Source organism: Lonchura striata, chromosome 1 (assembly GCF_046129695.1).
Source record: "Lonchura striata isolate bLonStr1 chromosome 1, bLonStr1.mat, whole genome shotgun sequence".
In the NCBI taxonomy this organism is placed as follows: Eukaryota; Metazoa; Chordata; class Aves; order Passeriformes; family Estrildidae; genus Lonchura; species Lonchura striata.
The window spans coordinates 9908438-9933429 of NC_134603.1; the positions used below are offsets into that span (position 1 = coordinate 9908438).

Below are 24992 nucleotides of genomic sequence, written 5' to 3' on the forward strand. Positions count from 1 at the left end.
GTCTGCTGTAGCCATCCTGTGGGATGAGTATTCTCCTCTTGCACGGTTGGGGGTGTTGGGAGGCTGAGATCTCTGAAGCTTGCTCTTGGGGGAAGAGATTTATTGGAGAATTCAGGAATGCCCAAGCCTCGTGCTCTCAGGCGTAGCACGTGGCTGGGCTTAGGAGGATGGGGGAGGGGAGAGAGAAACAGAGGGTTTAGGAGAGGGGAAGCCCCAGGGAGGAAGGGAGTCCAAGAGAGGGAGGAAGTCCAAGAGAGGAGGAGAGGGCCAAGAGAGGGAGGAAGTCCAAGAGGCCGCATGGCCGCTCAGAGCCCCCTTATCAGGGGCTCCCAGGTGGGCTGGGACAAGGCATGGGCCAATGGGGTTACAGACTCTGTTTTAGGGGCAGGTACAGAGGTGCGGGATGAACCACAATCTTTTGCGGGGTGGGATGGAACAGTCCATTTCACTCCAGGATTCATCCAAGGGTAGAAGTGACATCCGGCTAGCTAAAATAACAATCATATCTATCTATCCTCTGCAACAATTGCCCCTTTTCGTTAAACTTTTGAAAAGGTAAATACAGACTTAATTACTATTTTTGCACAACTTGGGGTACATAACATATTGCTAATGAAACTATACTTATTACTCTAAAAACAATCAAGCTTACTTTACAGAGTTCCTTCAGCCAAGATGCAGAGCTCAAACCTTCAGATAAACTGTTTAGCTAGATTATTAATTGAAATTGAGGTGGCATTTATTTCTTTACTGATTGAGCATTTTAACCTTTTGACTGCTTTAGTCTAATGGAAGAATTTAACTGAGGTAGTGTTATTAAAATCTTTTGAGGAAGGTTCTACAATTGACTAGGTTGAAAAAGTCTATTAGAGCTTTGTATCAGTTAGAGATATGGTATCAGAGCTTGCAGTCTTGGCCAGAGTTACCCAGGCATTTGTCTTTGGTTAACCTATAGGTGAAATCTCAATACAAAAATTTGAAATAAGAGAACAAATGTAACAACAAGGGTACAAAATTAACATGCATGTGAAAATAAATGTCCATAGTCTTGAATTGTTTCTGGCAGGTAGTTTTCATCTCGTCTTAGCACAGTTCAAATCTGAGCGCTTGCTTCTTGGTTTGCACCTGCAAAGTCACTGCCATTGGTGAGGGCACTGCCAGATTTCGGTGTATGGTAAGGCTTTACATTCTTTGCCGGGATCCATCTGAGTCCTTCGCCTGTAGAGACACAAGCAAACCCTCTCTCCCATGTTACGAGGTTGCATGGGCTTTCTATTTGTCCTGTGACTGAGGTCTTGATCAAGACTTTTATTTTTACTTTTTTGTTGTTCAGGAAGTGTCTGTAAATGGGGATGTCAGGCTGTCCTATACAGCAATTTGAAAAATTGTATGCGTATGGGGCTTTGCTGAAGCTATTTTGGGGTGTGGCCTTATATATTCCCCTCTTCTGTTTAAATAAGCTGCTTTCTAGGGCCTCAGATGTCTTTTCTATGGTACCCCCTAACAGCTGGTAACAATAGGAGAAAGGGAAGCTACTATCTCCTGCCGCTACTAGGAATTCTCTCTCGTCCAGAGATGGGACAGCTGTCCACTCTCTGGGACTATGAGGCTTGGATATATGCCTGTCCATCAGTTGGAGGCCATCAATGATCCCCTGAGCATCTTGGGAAACTGAGGCAGCAGGGGTGGTACTGGTAGGGCTAGCACAGTTCTCCGTGGATCCTGTACTCGTCAAAGCAGTTGCCAGGTGCTGTTCCTCTTTCCCTGGCTGCGTGCTAAGCTGTGAATTAGATGCAGCAGCTGCCAACAGCTGGGGCAGAGGGGCAGGAGTGGAGACTGTCAGCAAAGGCTCATGGGAGAAACCTGAGGATGTGGAGGGCTCTCTCCAAGCTGAGGCTGCAGCTGTGGAATGTGGATGCAGCCTAGGAGAGGAAGTGGGGGCATCCAGGGGCTGTAGGGGCGGCGGTGGGGTGACGAGAACTACTTGTTGCACGGCTGGCCGGAGTTCCGGGTGGGCACCCGGCACGGAGGGCTTTAGCGGCAAACCCGGAAGCGACTCGAAATTCCCCGGCAGCGGCGGTGGAACTCCTTCTGGCGGCTCCAGGGGTCCTGCCGGTGCCGCTGCTGAGCTCGGGGGTTCTGGTTGATCGCACATCGCGGCACGGGCGGCGTGGGGATCAGCAGGCTCCATTGGCGGCGGGGCAGAGGCGGCGGGAACTGGCCGGACCGGGGACACCGCGAACCGCGCATGCGGGGAGGGCGTCACGTGGTCCGCCGGCCGAACCAAGATGGCGGCCGCGTCTGCCGCCCTGCCGGAGCTCTCTGGGGTTGGGGCCGCACCGCGGGGGGTTTGCCGGGAGGCGGGGGGTGGTGGGGTCTCGGCACGGGGCGCGGCGGGAGTGGCAGGCGGCGCGGCAGAGGCGACGGGGACCGGCCGGACCGGGGGCACCGCGAACTGCGCATGCGCGGGGCGCACCACGTGGTCCGCCGGCCGAACCAAGATGGCGGCCGCGTCTGCCGCCCCGCCGGAGCCTGCTGACGATGGGCACGTTCCGCGGGGGGGTTGCCGGGGGGTGGGGGGTGACGGGGTCGCGGCGCGGGGACCCGGGGTGTCCCCCCGTGGCCGCGGCTCAGGCTGGGGTGGAGGCGCCGGGCTTCCCGGTGCTTCCTGTCGCATGTCCGGGATTGGGGGCGTGGCCACGCGCTCTCCTGGCGCGGGCAGCGGCGGCAAGGCAGCGGCGGCGGCGAGCGCTGGATTGAGCGTTTGTAGAAGCGCGGCGAAGGCGCTTTGTAAGGAGCCAGCTAAAGTAGCAACCGCCGCTGCTATTAGAGGGTTTTCAGGGGGAGCCAGGGCGGGCACGAGCCCCGCGGCCAGTGGGGGGGGCGGGGCGGCCGCGGGTGGGGTCATGGTGGAGTCGGGAGGGGCGGGGGCGGCCGCGGCGGGGGCCGCCGAGCCCGGCGGCAGGCGGCGCGGCGCGGGGATCGGGGGGGTGCGGGGGGTGGTCGCGGGGGCCGGAGCAGCCGCAGCGGTTGGGGGTGGGGTCGCGGTCGCGGCGGAAGCGGCAGGGGTGGAAGCGGCCGCGGGGGCCGGCGCCCGGTGGCGCGGCGCAGGGGTTGGATGGGGGGTCGCAGGGGCCGGGGCGGCGGGAACCGCGTCACTCAGGGGGGCGGCCGCGGCGGTTGCGGCCGGGGCCGCGGCGGGAGGGGGAGGGGCGGGGCGGAAGGGGATCGCGGCGCGGTCGTCAGCAGCCGCGTGGGCCGGCCACATGGCCGGGACCGGCTTTCGCGGAACGAACAGTTCGGCCACAGCTCTAAAAGCTGGGAGTAACTTGCAAGCAACGGCGTCTCTCCTGGAAATCTCAATAAAAAGCCTATCACCTACTGAGTCCCAGAATTCTTTGGTAAAGGCGGCTGATCGATCTGCATGAGGGAAGTGGGGCAGGACCCATTCCAAAAGGGATTTTAACTCTTTCTTAGGCAAACTACTGTTATAACTACGTAAAAGATGGTTAAATTGCTTATAGAGATCTCTATCTTGGGTAGAGTGGGATTGTCCCATATTTTAGACCTGTGTAGCTCACCTCGAGTTCGCAAAAGCAGAGATCCTCTCCTCAGGACTCTGCACAGGTCCCCTCAGAGCTCCGGGCGTCTCTCCGGACGGCTTTTCCGTGCTCGGGACCTTCAGACCTCCCCCCTCGGGGCTTCCAGCGCAGGCAGTGCTGGGCAGTGCTCGGTGCGCTCTCTTAACGTGGCCACGTGCCACCGGCTCACAGCTCCTTGCTCGGGCAGTCCCAAGAGCTCCAAAAGCCGGCTATTCACAGGCGATGGTGCTCGAGGGTAAAATGCCTCGGCAAACTTTAAAGAGATAAGGCTTCTACGTTGCTTAGCAACGACAGCCTGTGCTCAGAGCGAAGAGGAGGCTATCACAGGTAATTACCGTGCATGGAGGTGTCGAAATTCGTGGGTTCCTTTTTCTTTCACGTTGGGCGCCAGTTGTGGGATGAGTATGCTCCTGTTGCACGGTTGGGGGTGTTGGGAGGCAGAGATCTCTGAAGCTTGCTCTTGGGGGAAGAGGTTTATTGGAGAATTCAGGGATGCTCGAGCCTCGTGCTCTCAGGCGTAGCACGTGGCTGGGCTTAGGAGGATGGGGGAGGGGAGAGAGAAACGGAGGGTTTAGGAGAGGGGAAGCCCCAGGGAGGGAGGAAGTCCAAGAGGGGAGGAGAGGGCCAAGAGGCCGCATGGCCGCTCAGAGCCCCCTTATCAAGGGCTCCCAGGTGGGCTGGGACAAGGCATGGGCCAATGGGGTTACAGACTCTGTTTTAGGGGCAGGTACAGAGGTGCGGGATGAACCACAATCTTTTGCGGGGTGGGATGGAACAGTCCATTTCACTCCAGGATTCATCCAAGGGTAGAAGTGACATCCGGCTAGCTAAAATAACAATCATATCTATCTATCCTCTGCAACACCATCCTACAAATATATATCAAATATATTAACTTCTGTGAGGTGTTCAGACACCAGGACAGTACATGACCTCATGAGTGCCTGACGAATCGATGAAGGCTGGAAGGAGGAGGTGTGGTGCTTGCTTTGCCTGAGTGCTGCCAACTCAGGGTAGAAAAGGTGCTGTAGGAAGGACATCAAAGGTTCAAATGCACCCAGCTTTTTGTGCAGGGACAATTTGATCTTTAACACAGATGCAGTAGGTTTAGTTTCTAATTTTAGTAATGACTCCTTTCTAAAAACTCAGACATGATTGATCTTCAATACAGCTAAAAATCAGTGGCTACTGAGAACAAGTGGGGGCACTGACAAGACTGCTTGATGTCATAAACACATTATGTTATTAATCTATAATCTATATACTATGCACAAGGTATTTTGCTATAAACTTTTTACTAAGTAAATAATTAGGCAGTGACTAAGCATACAGGGAAGGTGGGAAGGTGGGAAGCACTCTTGTGTGTTATTAGCCCCTCACAGGTTTCAGAAGTGGATTATAAGTAACTCAAAATCTTCGACAGCAAATGGCAACCTCATCATCAAATATAAAAAAAATACCCTTGACAAGATCAGTGAAAGCCCTGCAGAGGTCTGAAGCTGGGTAGCAGACACTGATTAGGTGCTGCCTTCACAAAATGAAACTTCTTCCCTGAGCCCAAGAAACAGCTGATGGATATAGTCGGAAGTGATAAAAAGGTCGCTCTTAAATGGATACAGGGAGATTTAACTCACAATGCCACCATCCTGAAGCCCTTAGACAAGTAATAAAACACAGTCTGCAAAGACTAGAAAGCCATTCAGTCAAAATACTTACACAAATCTTTGTCATCTGAGTCTTAAAGAAAATTCACCTCTGAACGAGACTGCAGAAAATGACCAAACAAGTACCCTTGAGCCCTCTGGCCCTCTCTGGCAATGTGCTATAAAATCCTACACTAAAAACTGTCCAGTCTTAGAATTATGTTTTGCAGCATGAATTCCAAATCACTGTTCTATTGCACCTGCAGAGCCCATCCACGATCATTTCATAATCATATGGCAATTATATGACATGAGACAGAGATCTAATTTCCATTCTAACAGTAATAACCATCTCCTAAAACTAGGCTCTTTTTAAATCAGTTGCTATTTCTAAAAGCACCATGCAAGAAAAAGTCTGAATTTTTAAGTTGATTTCCCATACATATTCAAACATGAGGGTATTTCAAGATGAATAGAAGAAATTTCATACTTTGCCAATATATTTAAAAGTTTGGTGTAACAACCTGAGGATTAATAACCCTCTCAGCTTGACATCAATCCAGTGCAAAACACTGGAATTTTTAATTCCAAGTATTATTTATAAAGAATCAGATAAAAATAATACAATTTATTACTTTGTTAATTACTCATTGCATACCAATCAGGATGGAATTAAGGAAAATACATTTTATTTCAAGAAAGCTATCTTGATATTTTTTTTCAGGTTTTAAATTTTCCTGGGGAAAAGAAAAATCTATACTACTTATGTATTATTTATGAACTTTGGTAGCACTCATGGAACTAAACAAAAATTTGATTAAAAATTTAGAAGTCTCCAAAATCATCACTGTAATGATTGAATAGATTAAAACCTGAGCAATTGACATTCTTGGAAACCCTCATAAGTGGAGACTCATCATCAAGAGGATGTCACTGAGCCTTCAGGGTCACTCCTGGGCTCTGTGCTGGGTTGATTTCCCACCATTGTTTTCTTTCAGGATTCAGCCCATGTCTATAAGCATGCTAATACTTCGATAATATATTTTTATGGAAGCACTGAAACACATAATGCTAATTCATGAGGTCAGGTGGAGCTTCTATTGCTTAGATCATACTAAAATCAAGTCCACAGACAAATATCCTCAGATTTGCTTCCCTGAAGTTTGTTAGACCACATCTTAATAGTGTTATCCAAATCATGGATTAGGGCAAAGCCAAAGAACATATGTTTGTCACATCCTGTTTGGATGATACCAACACAGACACAAAGAGAACAAGCAGATTTTGGCATGAAATGAAAGATATTTTTGTTAACCTCACAGTTGTTAAAGAACATGTCAGTTACCACTTGGACTGAGTCATTTAGTTCCATATTTTGACCATGAAAGTGTCTTTAATAACCTTTGCAAAATGTGATTTTGAGGACAATCTTTAAATATGTGATATCTGCTTTTCAACAGAACATACATAGAACAATTGCTTGATTCATTGCTGTTCAAATAACCAGCTTATTTTTTTCATTTGCGGGAAATAAGATTTTTCTACCTGCTTTATTTTAAAGCTTTTTGGGATATAAAAGCTTTCTGCTCAGTCATTAACTGTAAATTGCAGAATCAAGCAGTACCCTACAGCATTTCCAGATGAAGGAGTCTGTTTATACAGAAAGCACAAGAGCTATAATTACTACATGATCACATTTGTATATCAAGGTCAGATTTCTGTGATTCACACTATTGTTTGGACATAAAGGGAGTTGATGTTCAGCATGGTGGTGCACAACTACTATTGTTACTGTATCAGTGACTGTAGAAACAATATTAACTTTTGCTTGTTTGAGTTTTTCTAGTTAGCCTAACTCTGTGGAATATGGAAAATATGGGCTGGCTAGTATTTGCCCTAAAATAGTGATTAGACATGAAAAAATACGGATTTATATTATTGCTACTCAGGTCATATAGTCTATTATGAAAGAAAAAATGTCCTCTAAAACGAAAAGCAAGGTAAAATAGGCCATTAAATGACTTTTGCATGAAATCACACAGAGTTTAAGCAATATTAAGTGCAGGTAATTAAAACATGTAAAAAATATTTCCTGATATTTTCCTCTCCTCTGCAAAATCCCTGCATGATTTTTTTCTTGATTATTACCCAATACATTGACAATTTTTATATTCTCTTCCTGAGAATCGATTAGCTTTCCACAACATTTGCCCTGTTCTAAAACCTTAAAAATATAGGGATTCAACTCATTATACTTATTAGTAACACATTAGGATTAGTCAAGCACTTAGTTTGTACCAATTAATCCAATATAATTGTATGTATTTATAACTAGGCACAAGAACAAATGTTTTCCTCATCTAAGGACTAATAGAATCTGCTATTGTATTGCTGTATTGTGTCGAGTTGTCACCCAGCTGCCATTGATGTCACCCTGCTCTTCGTTAGGCCCCGTCCTTGCTTAAGCCCCATTAGATTTTCTCTTTTCAGGTGTAGGTGTTCCCGTGTGAAAGGCAATCATATTTCTCCAGTTTTCACTGTTCGCTATATGTTCTGGGCTTTTATATTTCATATCCACTCCCTGCTCCCACTCACATACTTGTCATATATAAGGATTTTTCACAAATCTGTCATGTTACCTCCACATTGCCAAGGAGAGTCAGGGAGCATAGTTTTTGTTTTTTTTGTGGGGGTGAGAAGAAGAGTCAAAATGCCATCTTGACACAGCCCAAATTCTACTACTGTCATCAGGTCAAGGGTTTCAGAAAAGCTGTATTTAGCCTCAAAAGACTCTTTGCCCAGATAATGGGTGTATGACTTGAGGAATTTGCCATCTGAATGATGCCCTAATAAATTGTCCAAAGTCACTGAATTAGTGTTGAATTCACATGAGCACTTTCACCACTAGGCCAGCATTCCTCTCTCTAGGAGAGCCACATATGTGTCCTTTTCAGCATTGTTTCTCATCAATCAATGATGATAACTTCAACCAACTTGATTTCTTTATAAATATTTCTCTGGATTTCTTTGCTATTTTATTTATTTGCTGATTGCTCTTGTATCAATAGATCCCAAAATGAGTAGGAGACCTAGAAAGGGATCATAATCATTCTATAACCAATGAGATGTAACCGAAAATGCTCATAATGTCACTTATACCAAATGAGCAATTAAATAATATTCAGTAGTTTATTATAGCAGACATAAAGAGATTCTGTGTCTTTTTAGACTTATGAAAAATAAATTGCCATCCCTTTAAAATTTAGTTCAATGTAAATCATAGTTACTTGTAAACTTAGGTCAGCATCCGATTTAGAAAATAATGAGCCATTTTATATTTTTTATTTCGTGCTTTGATTTGAATAACATAAACCTATGATGATAGCGACGTTTTTGCCTACAAAGATGAATAATATAATTAAAAGGAAGAGGTGTGCTGTAAAATTAAAGAACCAGCAGGCGTCATCATGGGTTGAGTCACATCCAGGGTTGCCAGTGGCTATGGGTTTGTTGTAAGATGGTGGTACTCAGTTGTCTGCCAGGAGATGCCTTTCCCAATCCACAAAAACACAGTGCAGTGCCAGGTCTGCCTTCTAACAACTTCTTCCTGCATGGAACACAATATTCAAGCAAAATGTTCTTGACTTGAGGCAGATACTCCTCCTCCTGGCCTTGGAATCAAAGGCCACACCCCCTCCTTATGAGCAGGGCCCATAACCATTTCCCCTCCTGTGCTGCCAAGCTGGTGGCATACCTAGTAAAATCTCAGATCCTTTCCAGGCAGCAGGTAAAAATCGGAAGTCTGCTGGTAAAAAAGATGTCTAACCCTCTTAATAATAAAAGAGCTCTTGACAGCATCACTTGAAAGTATCCTAAAGGCTCAGAAACAGAAGGGAAAAGAGAGATACTAACATCCCATCCAAAAACTTGTATGTTCCAATTTTTAATTGGATCTCATATGTCTTGGAGACAGGGATTATTCTATGTTATTTTTAATGGTAAGGGTTGGAAAACTTCCAGACCCACATGACATATCTGGAAACACAAAACAAACAGGACAAACCCCATAAACAAACTACAGCAGTCTCTGGAGAAATAGGTCAAAAGGCGTAACAAGGCTTCTCTTAGACAGAAGGTTAAAAAGAAAACACTCATAGGGAAGGACTTGTGTTTTTCCTCATGGAATCAAGGAATAAAGTGATGTGCTCAAATGAAAATGGGCAGACTGGTTAATCAAAGAGTGCAATCTGGGTATGGCCTCTCTCCCACTCCCCTGTTGCCTGGGCCTCTCTGTTTCATCTTATCCTTATGGGTCTTTGTCACCTCTCCCATGTGCCAGCTCATGCAGTCCACATCTCTCTGACTCATGGGGCTTGTCCCAGCCTCCCTGATTTACCGTCTCATGGCAATGGCTTCTCTGTAGTACTCTCCTTCTCAGCACCCATATCTGGCCTCAAGCCCCTGCTAATCTTTTTCCAGCTTGTACCTTTGGACCAAACATGAAGATCAGCCCAGAATGTCCCAAATTGAAAGGTATGTGCCAGCCCTACTCACCTGCTCAGGGCTCTGTAGCATGTCTAGGACCTTCCTTTCCCCACAGCAACACAAGTGTTAAACTGGAAAGAGTATGCAATATAGTGGCAGAAAAACCTGATGCAAAATTGTGAGACCACTTGTCCATATCCTGCCATGACTGTCTCCCCACACCCTCCTGCCCTCTCCCACATGCAGGATTATGTCCTGTCAGAACACTTCTTGTTCCCAGTCTCTTTATCCTTCAGATCTTATCTCCATCTTCTAAAAAAGATCAGTCTGGTGCATACACCTGACATTGAAATTTTCAGCTTGAATGGTTAGACTGAAGTTATATCAGAAAATAGGGTCTTCTGAAGTGTCAGACAGCTTGGACAGGCAAGTCCTCACCAGCACTGCACTCAGTGCAGCTGACTGAGTAGTTGCCACATTCAGTTAGACAGAGAGTTTTCCCAGCCAGCTAAACGAAGCTCTCCTCTAGCAATTTTTAACAAGGTGTTCTTTATCAGGGAATTTCTAATGGAACTGTTTACCACAGTGAAACTCACAATACCAAATGCAGCAATCAGATAATGAAAGATAATATTTCCACCACTAAAGAATTAACACACATTTTTTCAAATTGACTGTTTAAATAAGTGACTTTGTCAGTCCCATAGCTTTGGTCAGTTTTACTTACTTGATCTTTTCTCCTCTTCTAGGTAGGTTTCTGGTCGTGACAGATGAGACATGAGATCTTCAGCATCCAGGCTTTCAAGTTTTTCTTCAAGAGATTCACTATGGAATCGGTAAGAAAGACAAAAGACATAAATATAAATAACTAGTTTAAGAAGTAAAAAGCAGACCAGATGTTTTATCAATTCTAATACCTGCTAGTGGGTTTTTTTCTGCTTAATGCCACTTCAGACTTTACTATAGTGGGTGTTCCACAGTAAAAGTCTAACTATTGCCTTTCAAGAATCAAAAGTCCCAATAAATCAGTAAATCCTTACAAAGCATCGACCACCTGACCAATTATTGGAACAAACACCAACATTTATTATATTGTTTGCTTTGCTTTCATAGATTTCAAAGCTAGATGAGGGGTCTGGGTATACAAAGGACATTGTAACTCCTTTCAACTCATCTAGATCTTGTAGCTGATGTTGTTTTAACTTTGAAAACAACAAATCTCTCAGATCACCCTGAAAAATCTATGGCAAGATTTGTGCGGAGGCTTGAAAAGAGGAGGGACTCTCTTCTTTGCATGATGTAAAGTGCTGAATAGCACACAGTTGTCTAAATATGCTTTTTGTTTATTCAGTCTCTGAATGGTGAGTTCTCTCATTTTAAAGTTTTCATTCTCTTTCACTGAACCACTAAATGCTACATTTGGATTGCCTGACTTGAATCCCCTACAACAACAATACTGATGGTTAAGGTTGAAGTTTTCTTTGTACTGGATGCACAGGCTGGCCTACCCTGGCACAGATCACTGCTCCCTGTGTGACCACAGAGCACTGTGGGACTTTCATCCTTTCTTCCTCCCTGGGGGAATCAGTTGACCATATTGCAGTCCAGACCAGCCAAGAGGGTGAATCACTGCTGCTGATCTTCTCAAAACTGAATAAATCCTCCTCTAGCACATTTGCTTTGTCACATGGCTATACATACTTTTCCCTTTTTAAGTCCATGAGGTCTTAAATTAGCAAGAGTTCAGAAGTCAAACAGTCATATTTAAAAAAAATAACGCTATTAAGCTGGACATTCCTATTTGATTTTGAAATGGCACTTCCATTTTTATGTTCTACTGCTTCTAGATTTCCTTGAAGGAAATCACAACCACCAACAAGAAAATAAGTAGTGCTAAAATCCCTGAAGTTAATGAAACCAAATTTCCTACAGATCTGTGTCTGGATGAAGCTCCTGAGGAGGTGCAAACCATCATTGAAACTCTTCCCATGACTGGGACACTGAAGGGATCTTTCTCTCACACTAATCAACTTGACAAAAAACAAAGTGACAGCAAGCCTTTCCTATTCAAAGGGCAAGAAACATTTTTCCCCTGCTCATTTTTATTTTCTCGCAAAACTTCTAGGAGCTGAAGATTTTTGACATCTTTCCTGACGCCCTTTCCAATTTTCTGAGATCAGCATTGCTTTAACAAAAATCCTTAGAGGCAGAACAGATGAGCAGATGGACAACCTCTACAGTAGCCAATGGAGCACCAGTTAACTTAGGAAGCTGCAAGCTAAATTCAGTGGTTAAAAGTAGAAGCAAATAAGTAATCAGCAAAAGGAGCTGCTGTGATGGACCTCTAGACTGAAATTCTGCACTGCTAAATTTCATTTAGCACCATGTGAACACTGGCCCAACAGAAATTTGGTACACACAGCAAGACTATGTTCCAAAAAACTTCCATATGGTTATCTGTCATCCTGGGTTTTACCAGACCCTTATGACTTCAACATTCAAACATCTACATTAATAAAACCTGCAAACCATAATTTTAAATATGAGTAATTTTGCTTGAGCATAAAGGAGACATGTCTCAAATTATTTCAGATCTTATGTATCATTAAAAATTCTGATTTCCTCAATAAAAACAAACAAATATGCAAACAAAATAAACATAGACAAACTAAAACCCAAAAAGCATCACTCCTGAATTGAAAATTTATTATGCTACTTTCAAGTCTAGAGTCTGGCCAAGTGATGCATCCTTGAAAACAGTAGGTTATATAAGGGAAACACAGATGTGCTAATATGTTCAGTGGTTGCAAGGACCTTTTTTTATAACATCCAACATCTGCAGATTTATTTCCAGCCTTTCTCTAATGAGATGCTATTTAGAAAATTATGAGAAATAAAGTATGCAGAGACAACACTATAAGCTAGCACCTAAACTGTAACTCAGTAGGCCCATACACATTCACATCTGTAAACTGTGTTTTAGCAAAGCTTCCTAATGACTTCTGTTTATTATCATGGGGGTCTTCGCCCCTCTTTTTCCACAAAGTAATGCTAATAAAACTATAATACAGAGGTAGGAGACCCTCACAAACACAGATCTTTCTGATTTATATTTTCACAGTATTACAACTAGTAGAAAGAAATCCTTTCATTTACTTGCCAAACCTTTTTGTCTGTCAGAAAAAGTGCTGCCTAAACCCCCAGATACTTTTTGAAACTCTTACAATAAAATATATATTAAAAATACTTAGTTCTGACACATCAGTATTCAGCTGAAAAGGACCAGTGTTCTTTCACCTAGAAAATGAAATGTAATTGTCTGCATTCCACAAATAGAGAAATGATGCACACAGAGATCAGTTGCCATGTCAGAGACATGAGTGGCAGCTCAAGGACATGATCCCAGGTCTACAGAGGCTTTATTTCATTCTTCAACTGCTTCACAGGTTCTGAACCTTCATTTTTACTGCAGGCAAAACACTGCATGTTGCCATCAGCATACATTTAGCAGCTTCAGTAGAACCAGAGATGTGCCTGGTAATGACACAGCCATATCGTTTCCAGAGGGAAAGAGAAAATATTGAAATGTTTGCAATGTGGGTTGAGGCTTTATTTCATTCTCTTTTTATTTTGGAGAGCCTGCTATGCCAGCTGCCCTGCAACATGTTCATTTCTGCAGTATCACGCTCTGATTTTAGTCATTGCTATTTCTCATATTAAAAAGAAAAAAAAAAAAAAAAAAAAAAAAAGCAAGCACCCAGCTACTATGACTCCTTCTTTGGAAGGACTCTGATTCCTCTCATTTCAATAAGAGTATCCCTTCATGACATATTGCCTTCATCTTGTCCTTTGCAATCCCACTGGAACAGCCTGCTCTTCTGCCAACATGTCTGCAGTGCCCTTCCCAACAATCCTTCAAAGATTTGCTCAGTGTCAGGAATGCAAGGACAATCATGCCCAGGTTTCCCTGTGATGTTCCTCAGCCTCACCAATGCAGTGATGGTGGGTACTGCTGGAACACCACCTCCTTCAGGGTTGGCAGTTCTTGCCTGATCATCTCTCTGAGTAATTTTCACCTGGGTAAGGGTTAACGTCAAACCTGGGAGTGGCTCCACTGACAGTTTTTTTGTCCATCAGCACTTGTAAGAGTTTGATATCTTTGAACTGTCCAAAAACCAGTCCATATAGAAGAATATGCTGCTGTGCTTTTATATTCTGTAGATGTTATAAGAGCTGTGTTTGAATCTGTTGTCTCCTGATACACAGAATCATAGAATCATAAAATATCCTGAGCTGGAAGGGACCATAATGCCACTCAGTTCAACTCCTGTTTTTGCACAGGACCATGCCCAAGAATCCCATGTGCCTGAGAGCATTGTCCAAGTGCTTTTTGAACCCTGTCATGCTTGGGGCTGTTACAGCTTCCCTGGGGAGCCTGTTCCCATGCCCAACCACCCTCAGGGGAAAAACCTTTTCCAAATATCCAACCTAAACCTCCTCTCACACAAGTTCCAGCCATTCCCTTGGGTCAAGTCTCTGGGCACCAGAAAGAAGAGATGAGTGTCTGCCCCTCCTCTTTGCCTTGTGAGGCTGTTGGAGATCACAATGAGGTCTCCCTTCAGTCTCCTCCTCTCCAGGCTGAACAACCCAAGTGACCTCAGCTGCTCCTTGTATGGCTTCCCTCCAGACCCTTCATATGCATTATTGCACTTCCTATGAACTGAAGTAAGGTTTCTTAATTGATCATCTCTAACAAAAACCATCTGTGAAATAGAAATACCAAATTCAGTACACCTGTAACAAGAAAAGGACTATATCTGTCCTGAGCCTGCTGCCTCTTGCTGCAGGTGAGCATTTTGCTGTTTTCTTTTTTGGAGAATGCAGAGGTGGCAGGGGAACAGCCCATTGCTTGTTGTTACTGGGAGCCTGGAATGCCATTATGTGTTTGTCTGCTTGACACTTGATCTTGCATGACAAAACCAAAAAACAAAGGCAAAACTGAATCAGCAGATAGTCAGCTTAATCCTGTGTAACTAAATGCTGTACTTCATTTTCAGTACTGTTATTTTCAGCTGTCCTTTGAGATCGTTATTTGAGCTTTGTTATCATTCAGCCAAGCTACTTGCCCAGGACATTCACATAAATAAGATGCAAAATATATAATTCAGCAAAATATTTCTGTTGTTCTAATTTAATCTCTTTTCATTTTGTCCACATAGTGTTAAAACCACAAGATCTTAATGCTACTAAAATGTCATTTATAATGAGGACACAATGGGCTCTCTTTTTGCTCTCATTTTAATATTGAAAGAAAGTGAAAAGAACCTTTTGTTTCAGCCACTATTGTAAGTGCTAAAAGGTTTTTAAAATAACATGTAGTTTCTAAGACATTTGCTATCTTATTTTAAATATGAGAGGAAGACAAATGGTGGGAGATGCCAGTATTAAAATTGAAATCAGCTGATTCTTGCATTCAACACAGTCACAGCAGCAGCACAAATTCTTGACACAGCTCATGCAGTTCATAAGTCACATTAGCAGATACTGTCCCATAAAAACCACAGAACTGCAATCAGCATGTTTGCTGGACCTGGATTTTGGTCTTCTTCATGTTCAACAATGTGACACAGGCACGAAGTATTCTTTTACTTGAAAGTTACCAGACTATTCAGTCCCGGTAACATAATTTCAAAGGTTTGTTTGCAAATGTCAAAGTCAACAGCCTTCTTTCTCAAGTAGAAATACTCTGCAGTTTACCATGCACGTTTCCTTCAAGCAAATTAGCACCAGTCACAATGTGTGATGTAGGCTTCAGTGTTTAAAATAGACTTTGCCTTTTCCTGTGAGTACACCATGCACTTGTGTGATCTTAAATGTGCAAACATGCTGCGGGTCAAAATACATAGTTGTTACATTTCATGCAAGGCTGTCAGCCGTCCGACCATCCTCTGAGAGGACACAGCTCCTGGAGGTGAAATGCCTCCTGACTAAACATTTCCTGCTGAAGTACAGAGTGATATTACTTGTCCTCACTTAAATGGGGTGGTTTTGCTTTGCAAAACAAAACTATCAGAGTTCCATTAACAAAAAAAAGTTTACTGAGTTTTAGCACGTGAGATATTCCAAAACCAAAAGCATAAATCATCCTGCTGAGATTCTTGTTGAAGTTTTTTTTATCCCCTAAGCCCAGCATCCAACTCATGTGAAAAGAGCTGATATTCAGAAATATTTGTGGATATTCTAGTATTATGGCCATAAATTTAAATAAGCCTTTCCCATTAATTTTGTTAGAAGTTATCTGAAAATAAGACTATAAAAATGTAGGAACAGCAATTTACCATATAGATGTTTTTTTTCAGGAAACCTCAAATCAGTTTTGAGGTATCAAATGCCATGGATGTCTGTTGTCAACAGATACGATGATCTCATAGAGTTAGGATCAGGAAGAGGATGGGAAGTACTCCTGACTGCTGTGTTTAGCTGAAATGGATGAATCTAACGTCAAACCACAAACATACTCAGGATAGCAGTATAGTAGAGAAACACAGCCTAAGGATATTTTCCTTATGCATTTTAGCACACTACTTCTGTTGCTATTTGCTGTTGAGCTGGTGACATTCTCCATGTTTGTGGAGATGCTAAGGAGCATAAAAACAACAACTAAGAAAAGCATGTGCATTTCAATGATTTGATGTTTTAATTAAACAGTACTGTCTGTCATACTATAAAATCAGCACTTTTATCCGCAGTAATAGCCAAGACGGAAACATTACAAGTCAAGAAATGAATGTAGTTGTAAACCAGTATTTGCAAAAAGGCATCATGTTCATACTTGAGAATCAAAACCCCTTGAATTTGACATGTGAGATCCTGCCATGACTACACCTGCACTAATCCTGTCACTGCACAGAACCGATGTGTGCAGTGATTTCCTTCTCCAGCTAAGAACTCACTTCCATGCCACACTGAGAGCTTGCAAATGGCCAGGAGGCAGCTCATCTGAGCACGCTTGACAACACACTGATGCACAGCCAGGGACTCGGGTCAAGCTTGTTTCCAAAAGCAGCAACCACACCTTGAGTTTGCATCTCTGAGTTTGCTTCCTACGCAGCAGGGAAGTGTGACCTCAGGCTGGTCCTGGGGCTGCTCTCTGCAGGCAGCATAATCACATCCCACGGGAGATTCACCACCAGCTTCAGCCTAGATGAGGTGTTGATATCCTGAAGAGCTGACTTTGCATGACTCAAGCTAGACAGCCACAAACACTGCAGGGCCACAATCTCATCTATCTGGCTCCTTATCTGTAGTGGAAAAATAATCTTGCTGTTCTCTACCACATTGCTGTATGGTTTCAATAGTTAATTGCATTGATGATGTGAAGAGCTGTGCAAGTGCCATGTAGCTTTTCACCTCTGGCACATACTGGCCATGCTGCAAAGTTCACAGTGATGACAACATCATCACCTGTTCACTCCTGCTCAGCTCCTGTAAGCGAACTGATGATTTCAATCTAAATATAAGCTGTCCAAAATACTATAAAATGAAGAATACTATCATTGCTTAACACCTGTGTTGGTAGTTCATCATTGCAATATTCCTTAGACTCTCCCTAAGCATGGCAACTATCACCAGTACTGCAGAATTTGCTGTAATTAACTCTTCTGTTTGCAATCACAATAAAAACCAGGGAATCAAGTGGATTTATAGACTGAGTCACTGGGTGGGATGGCAAGACAACACAACTTCCTTGGCTGCAGTGCATCAGCAGTAAGGAGTAAGTGATTTCCAGTGCTGCTTGCATGATCCTCACTGGCATTAGCTTGTCCAGGATGGACAAGATGTATTTCACTTCAGAATACCAAAAGGATTGAGATAAGCATAACTCATTGGCAAACCTTCCATGAGAAAAAGGCTGTGGCACAGCCTCACCCAGGATCTAGCACAGACTGACAGTGTTGTAGCAGCCACTGTGAAATATAACTTTCACACTCTGATGATTATTCTTTGACATTTGTGAAGTGAAACAGTAATTTCAGTTAGTGACAATTTAAAGAGAGGTGCATCTTACAAATTTAGAATTGAATCTCGGATACTGATTGCAATTCAAAACAGGAAACGTGGTTAAATCTGAAATTCACTGAATGCTATTTGAAATACTTACATAATTTGACTAGTTTAAATATTAGCACATTTTTACAGGCAGCTAGTATATTTTTATTAACATCACATTAATTAACTGATCTTGTTTCCAGTGAATTTAAATGAAAATAATCCAAGTCTAAAGAGGTCATACCTATAGGGCTATTTTCTTTACTAACATTTGAATAGGGGAAGGGGAAATGCTGCTTTTAAGCAGCAAAACAGAGCACTGTATCTCTCTGGCAGAGTAAACAATTTCAGAACTGTCAAAAACAGACCAAAAGGCAACTATTATCTTCCTTTTTCATTTTTAGGCCTTGTGCCATTCTCTTTATTTACCAGTATTCTTCTGTATTCATTCTTTTTCTTAAGACATTTAATATGTCTTTCCAGAAGACAATTTTTTTCCCTGATGAAGAAACACAAAAGCTCAGTTGCGCTTACTCTGCTCTGCCTTCAGTTCTGTCACTCTTCACTGCCACAGTTTCCCTGGCCTGTCTACTACCTTTCTTAGTTGAATATGCTCTTCCACTCTGTAGTATAAATTTTCACGAAATAGTATGAAAGAAATTATGTCTTTAGCAATATGTTCAGCTTCTGGGGTGATTTGTTTGGGAAAACAGATGAGGTTATTTTACAATCCAGAGATTAATGGTCAAGCTCAATAACTACAGTCTGAAGAACAACAATTCAACCCTAACAGTGAGAGTACCAAATTAATTAAACCAGTTTGTCCACCAGTGTGATAGATTTATCCTCACTTGAAATCTGCCAGCGAGGGATCAGGGATCTTCCTAATGTGAAAACTGTGGCTGACCTTCGGGCCACTAGGAACAGCTGAGTGACAGCCCATGATTGCTGTTCAGCAGGAATTACAGGGGATGACCACAGAGACCCTGCTTGGCCCTCAGGCCATATCCTTCACCCATCCAGTTTCCAAGCAGACTAGGCCAAAACAGTTCTTTTGGCTGTTACCAGCAGCTCTTCCCTGGCCCAACCCCTCAGCCAGTTCTTTACTCTCCTTTCCATACTGCTTTTGATGCCACCAGCCATTTTTATCTTCTTGGTCTCTCTTCCTTCTCCACTGCTCTTATGAACACAATCATCAACTGATTTTCTTCCTACCTCTCCGGCTGCTTCTTCAGCGCTTCATTTTTTTTTGCCGAAATCCATTTCTCACTGTAACTCCCACACAGTTCTTTTCTTGGCTTCCTCCTCCTCTTGCCTACTCTACCTTTCAGAGTCTCATGACGTTTAACAATCATCTGTACAAGCTCAGAGCCTTTGTGCCAGAAAGCTGGATCACGTGAAGCAGCAGCAGCAGCAGCAATCACATGGCCGTATGGAGGGCTTCTACTAAGGCAATGAAATCACCGAAACATGTTCAGGCAGGACCACTGCTCAGGAGTGCTGGTCATATTTTTGCTAATAGAACTGCACAGAAATAATTTTTTATGGGTATACTCAAATCAGGTATCTCCTTTTTATCCTTACTCAGGCATTGCAGTTTTTAGTTGATACTGTAAACTATTTTTGAGCTGCACAGGCATTTTATTAGAATTATATATGAAACCATGTACAAGCCTAACCACATTGTAATGTGGTAGGTGCTTATACAGTGAGCATAAAATGCTTTGAAATGGATACAGCTGTATAATAGTGCTCATTCTAAATTGTTCAGATTTGAGAATATTTACCGAATGGCCCAGTTTCTGTGTAGAGAATCCCAAATATAAGGAGGAAATCACACAGTATGGCTAAATAAATCACACTGATGCAGCAGATGACCACAATTACTTGAGCCTCCTGAGACTTAGCCTTCTTTAGTAATGAACATATGGGACCCCAAACCTAAGCTAAAAAAAAAAAAAAAAAAAAAAAAAAAAGTGTCTATCTGTCAGCTCCCTGAATTACACGATACAACAATGGCTAAAGGACATGTTAACTATTCAGAAAAGCTGGCTGTGAGCGGACACAGGGCTGTAACCCGCGGTTCAGGGCACCGCGCTGGGCTCTGCGACCCGGCCACGGCAGCACCGAGACAGCTCTGCTCCGGAAAGGCTCAGGCACAGAACTGTTTACTCAAAATCAGCAGTAGCAACTTCAAGGGCTTCTCTAAATCGTAGCAGGACGTCTTAAAAATTAACTAAGTCTAAGGAGCGTAAAAACCTATGCAGTCAAGACTGCCGACAGGGGTGGCTCCCTCAGCGGTGGCTGCAGGAATCCTCGGCTCTACATCACCGGCGGATGGGGCTCCGACCGGCTGTGAGGGACCTCGGGAAGGGTAAAAAAGAAGCAAGAGACCCCGCGACCCGCCCTGGGGGCTCCCCGGAGCGGGAGCGGACACGCAGCCTGAGGCGGGCAGGGTCTCTCCTCTCCGCGCCGCCAGAAGGCACGGGACGCTCATTCTCGCGCTTAGGGACAGCACTGCAGGCCAGCACCCGCCGACCTTGTCAGCTCCCACCAGAAAGCCTTTTTTAATGATAAGAAAACGAAAGAGCGGCAGCCTCCCCCCCTCAGCAACCGCGGGGCCGGGGGAGGGGAGCGCCGGCCGCGCCTGCGCGGAGCCGCTTCCTCGTTGTGGCGCGCAGCGGCGGCGGGCGGCGCGTGCCCGTCGGCGGTGCCCGTCAGCGCGGCCCCGCGGCCCCGCCGCGCCCGGCCCGGCCCCGCCTCCGCGCCCGGGGGGCGCAGCCCGAGCCCGCGCAAGTCAGTGCTCGGCGCGGGCGGGAGCAGCGGCCGGGCCGGGGGGCGTGGGGGGTCGGCGCGGGTGGGGAAAGGGGCTGAGCCCGGCGCGGTCGCCGCTCCCCTCCCGCCGCCCTCCCCGCAGCGCCGCGGCGGGGCCGAGCTGGGCTGCTCGGAGGCGGCCGCGGGAGCGCTCCCCACCGGCGGGGCCGAGCCAGGGGCGCCGTGCGGGGGCCTCACCCCCTTCACCTCCTGCCCGGAGGAGGAGGGGGCGGCCGGGGAGAGGCTGGATGTAGAGGGCGAAGCCTCAGCCTCCCTCTGCGTCTCCGGTGCTTTGATGCTGCGGGTCTCTGCTGGCTGTTAACATCTTCTTCCCTCTGCTTTTTTTTTTTTTTCGTTTTATTTTTTTCCCTCACCTCTCCCCTCGAAACTTGGCTTCTTCTCTCTCCGGATCTGTGTGCCCGGCTTCTCCTGGGCTTTACCGGTGGGGCAGGATCATGCCGGACCAGATCACCGTGTCGGAGTTCATCGCCGAGACCACAGAGGATTACAACTCCCCGACCACCTCCAGCTTCACCACCCGCTTGCAGAACTGCAGGAACACGGTCACGCTGCTGGAAGAGGTAAATCGTCCACACCCCACATCCTATCCCCTGTTTTTTATCGTTCCCCCCCCCCACACACACACCTTTTTTTTTTTCCTTTTTTTTTTTTCTTCTCCTTTTTATTTCTTTTTTTTTCTGTATGCCTTCGAGAGAGCATCAGGGACGGGGCAGCACCACCCGCCCAAATCCACAGGAGCCAGAGGCGTTGGTATGCATGTAATCTGGTCTTTTAATTGTGGGACTTTGCCCTTGTGTTGAGCTAGTTACAGAAAGCTTTTCTGCTCTGGCGTCTCAAAGATTAGTACGTAAAGTAGTTATCTGAACTTAAATGTTGCTGTGGTACTTCTTGGTATTTTCAGTGTTGTCAGTTGTTGCAGTAGAAGAAAATGCGTGAATGTTGGGGATTTTTAGAGGGAAGATGAAGGGTGAGTTTTGTTTGGGAGCGTTAGTAGAGGTTTTCCCCAGCTACTCGTTACATCCAGTACGCAGAACTCTGCAGAAATCTGCCAAGGAAGACTTGGTTTAAGCAATGAGGTAAGGATGAAGAGATGAATGTGGAGTGAGGGAAATAATATGAAAACAGAATTGGTGGAAGAAGAGGAGCAAAATAATGCAGCAGAAGAGATTTTATGGTCTCAGCACTTCAACCTTGAAGGCTCAGTGCTGGGTTTTTTTTTTTTCATGCTTGTTATGAGCATCATTTAAATGTTCACCCTGCTCTGCTGTCAAGAAATAGGAGCATGAAAATGGGTAAACTTCCAGAGCTGGTTTCCAAGGAATATCAGTCCACTGCTTCCTATTTGAGGTTTCAGAATGATTTCCAATGGACTAGGTTAGTGGATATGAGGAAATGTCTTCCAAATGACTTTAAAACAAGATAGTGTGCAGCTCTTCTCTTGCCCTGTGCTTGCTTGAAGGTACAAGCATAATGACGCTGAAAGAAGGGAGACTTTTGCTAATGTGGCAGGGTTGCAGTTAGTTGTTGTTTTGGATTATACACTTAGTTCATCAAGTATTTGTTGATTCTTCAGGAACTGGCACGTATCTAGGAGATGGATTTAATAGAGTTTTTTAATTCTGCTGAATGTGTTGGCATGAGCAAAACATTTGGTATGCAAGGAAAGAGTATTAATTATTTAATTATGGTATGTGCTTGATAGTCTTGGGTATGGAAATAGAACTCCACAGGAATCAGATCAGCTGAAGTTTTAATAGAAAAACTGTCTATGTTCAAAACGGTAACAGTGCAATTGTCTGTGGTAACTGACTAGAGTGATTGTAAGTTCACATTTAGAATTTTATATTTTGTTTTTATTGTGTAACCTAGATTAACATCTGTAACATTTTCATAACTGTAACTAGTTTGGGTTTTCTTTTCTCTTGTACCTAAGTCATGGCCACTGATAGATTTCTCAAAAATCAACCTGTTAGGTTAGTGTTTGACAGAATTGCTGCCCCCTGTTCTTAACTATGTGGAATAGGTGCAGCCATTGATATGCTTGTTAGTACACGTGACAGCATGCATAGAGTTAATAAAAATATGTGTTTTGTCATCACTGGTGACTTAACTTCTAGGGTAAGAATACAGTGTAATGCTTTCATGGTTTGGGAAATACATCAGTACAGGCTAAATGTGATAATGCCTGTCTGAAGAGAAACAAAATATAGAAGATAAATACACAGTGTTCTGCACTGTTTGTGTGGACTGTATTTTAGAAGTTTTAATGTCAGATTTTACAATAAATCAGGGGAATAAAGAATGGTGGGTACTTCTGTTGATTGTGTTTCTCTTTTTTGAATTTCTTTTGTTTGTGTAACTGTTTTATGTGCCCTATTTGAACTGATTGCAGTTTAAACTGGACTTGTTTTGCTTTTTTTTTTTTATTATCTGTAAATATAAAAAAGCTTTATTTGGTGAGAAACAAGATTTAAACAAGCTCTACTGTTTCACGTGCAAAAAATCTGCAACTCTCCCAAACTGATATGTATTAATTTGCATGGGGAAATGCAGTCAGGATGTGGCTAGCAAAAGGCTCCTTTGGAGTCTTTGTGCATGCAAGCTGCAATTACAGTGAAGACATAGTTTTGCTGCTACTGCTTTTAAGCTGGGTTGGTTTCTACACACCTGTTTACCTAAAGCAGTGAATTCTGTGAAACAAGAGATTAAAGTGAATAGTTGAAGTGGGTATTCTGTAGCTCCTGCTGCTGTTGTTGATGTGTTGTGAATGACCTAAGAATCCTCAAACAGCTCCTGAACTTCAGTGTTGAGCCTGCTGTGTTAAGGCAAAGGGGATGATTCCATCCTTGCAGCTGTTTAATTTTTACTGAATGTTGCATCTGGACTGGGGTTCTCTCTGGGCTTCTGTAGGCACTGTCAGGCTCTGTGCTGTTATGGCGCTGCTGCCTGAAGTATCTTAGGTCATTATTTTACAGCTAATTTAATTCAGCACAACCTGCACCTACCTCAGTGACTATAAGCTAGTTTGTGGATTAACTAATTATTTTCTTTATTCTAAGCGATGTTGCAAACTGGAACTATTTTCTGAACGAAAATGGAAGGGAAATGAAACAGATTTAATGAAAGTTCGGTCTGTTTCCCAGCCTCTGAGTCTGGTGTAGTTCCTGCTCTAGCTCAGATCAGTGATTAAATAAGAAACACCTTTTTATAAAGAATGTGACGAAAAATAAATTTTTTCGGGTGGATGCCTTTACCTTGTTCCCTGAAGTTGTTAAAAAATTCTGAATTTACTGTTCCTGCCTAACTAACAAGTATTCTGAAATAATATGTGATGGAATCATTTGATGATTTTTTCACTTACTTGTCCAGCAGTAGAGGAGCAGTCTGTTCAGCTGGGTGAATTGCTATGTATTATTTCCTAGTTACCACTCTTTTCCTATTAAAATAATTTTCAGTGGAGTGTTTGGATCCAGTTACATGCAATTTTGGAACAAGTTTCAATTGAAAAATCAGAGCAGACGTGTTTACTGATTCTGATGAGTTTGCATTCCTAAGTTTTCAGTGGAAGGCCCAACAAAACACAAAGGCATACCTTGCAAAATGAGAACCATGGAAGTGCTTCTCCAAAGGACTTCTCTGTTCTCAACTTATTAAAAAACAAAAGACAAAACAAAAAAAATCCTCCACCCAAACTTTATTTAAATCTGTCATAATATTAATCAAAGACAGCAGTACAAACATGTTGCTCTATAGCAGTTCATTGAATAGGAAGGTTTCATGCTACATTGTTTAAAACTACTTAAGAAGATTTGCAAGGGATTTTTTTCCTTTTAAAGTGACCAAGCTTAGATTTTTGTCATCCAGTCACACCAGATTAAAAAACAGACCCTGCCATATTTCTAGCCAGGCTTAGGCATCTTTAACAGTAATTACCAAAAGCTGTAAGATTGTTTTATAATATTTTTTTAGAGCATGAGTGTTATGTAATTGCTTCCAAGTAAACACACATTTTAAAGTTCATTCTATTGCTAAAATAATAGGCTTTTTTCTCAAACTCATAGAGAGAGGAACAACCATTATATTGTTCTATAGGTCGAGTTGGAGAGAATTTGCAATCTGTACTCCTTTTTGTTGATTTCTTCAGCCTAAACTTATATTAATGCAAGAAAATATATTTTTAACATATTTCTGCATGCAGGTGGGAGATGTCTTTTATAATGCAACACCTTTCCTCTTTAGAAAGGCTGAGAGAGTTGGAGTTTTCAGCTTGTAGAAGAGAAGGCTCTGGGGAGACCTTAGAGTAGCCTCCCAGGGCCTAAAGGTGATGACAAGAGAGTTGGAGAGGGACATTTTACAAGGCTGTGGAGTGTCAGGACAA

At 43.6% G+C, this 24992-nt stretch overlaps 1 protein-coding gene and 1 long non-coding RNA gene across 9 annotated transcripts in view; one reads left to right on the forward strand and one right to left on the reverse strand.

Annotated features, from left to right (window-relative positions):
* Positions 1 to 8556: 8556 nt before the first annotated feature.
* On the reverse strand, positions 8557 to 19148 carry LOC116183268 (uncharacterized). The gene is made up of 4 exons (XR_013339696.1): positions 18995 to 19148; positions 10458 to 10555; positions 9800 to 9861; positions 8557 to 8852 (listed from the first exon to the last, which is right to left on the reverse strand). It is a non-coding gene; the product is annotated as an uncharacterized LOC116183268 (long non-coding RNA).
* Positions 10479 to 24992, forward strand: part of ASAP1 (ArfGAP with SH3 domain, ankyrin repeat and PH domain 1) — a 127287-nt gene continuing 112773 nt past the window's right edge. For 4 of the 8 annotated variants that reach the window (XM_077782031.1, XM_077782040.1, XM_077782032.1 and 1 more), the window contains exons 1-2: positions 20026 to 20153; positions 21045 to 21174. In XM_077782031.1, the coding sequence (XP_077638157.1) occupies positions 20041 to 20153; positions 21045 to 21174 (243 nt within the window). In that variant the 5' untranslated portion in view covers positions 20026 to 20040. Of the gene's footprint in view, positions 10567 to 20025; positions 20154 to 20507; positions 20576 to 21044; positions 21175 to 21271; positions 21365 to 21670; positions 21691 to 24992 lie in introns of those variants that run through there. The other 4 variants (XM_077782038.1, XM_077782039.1, XM_031504099.2 and 1 more) reach the window with 4 other exon arrangements.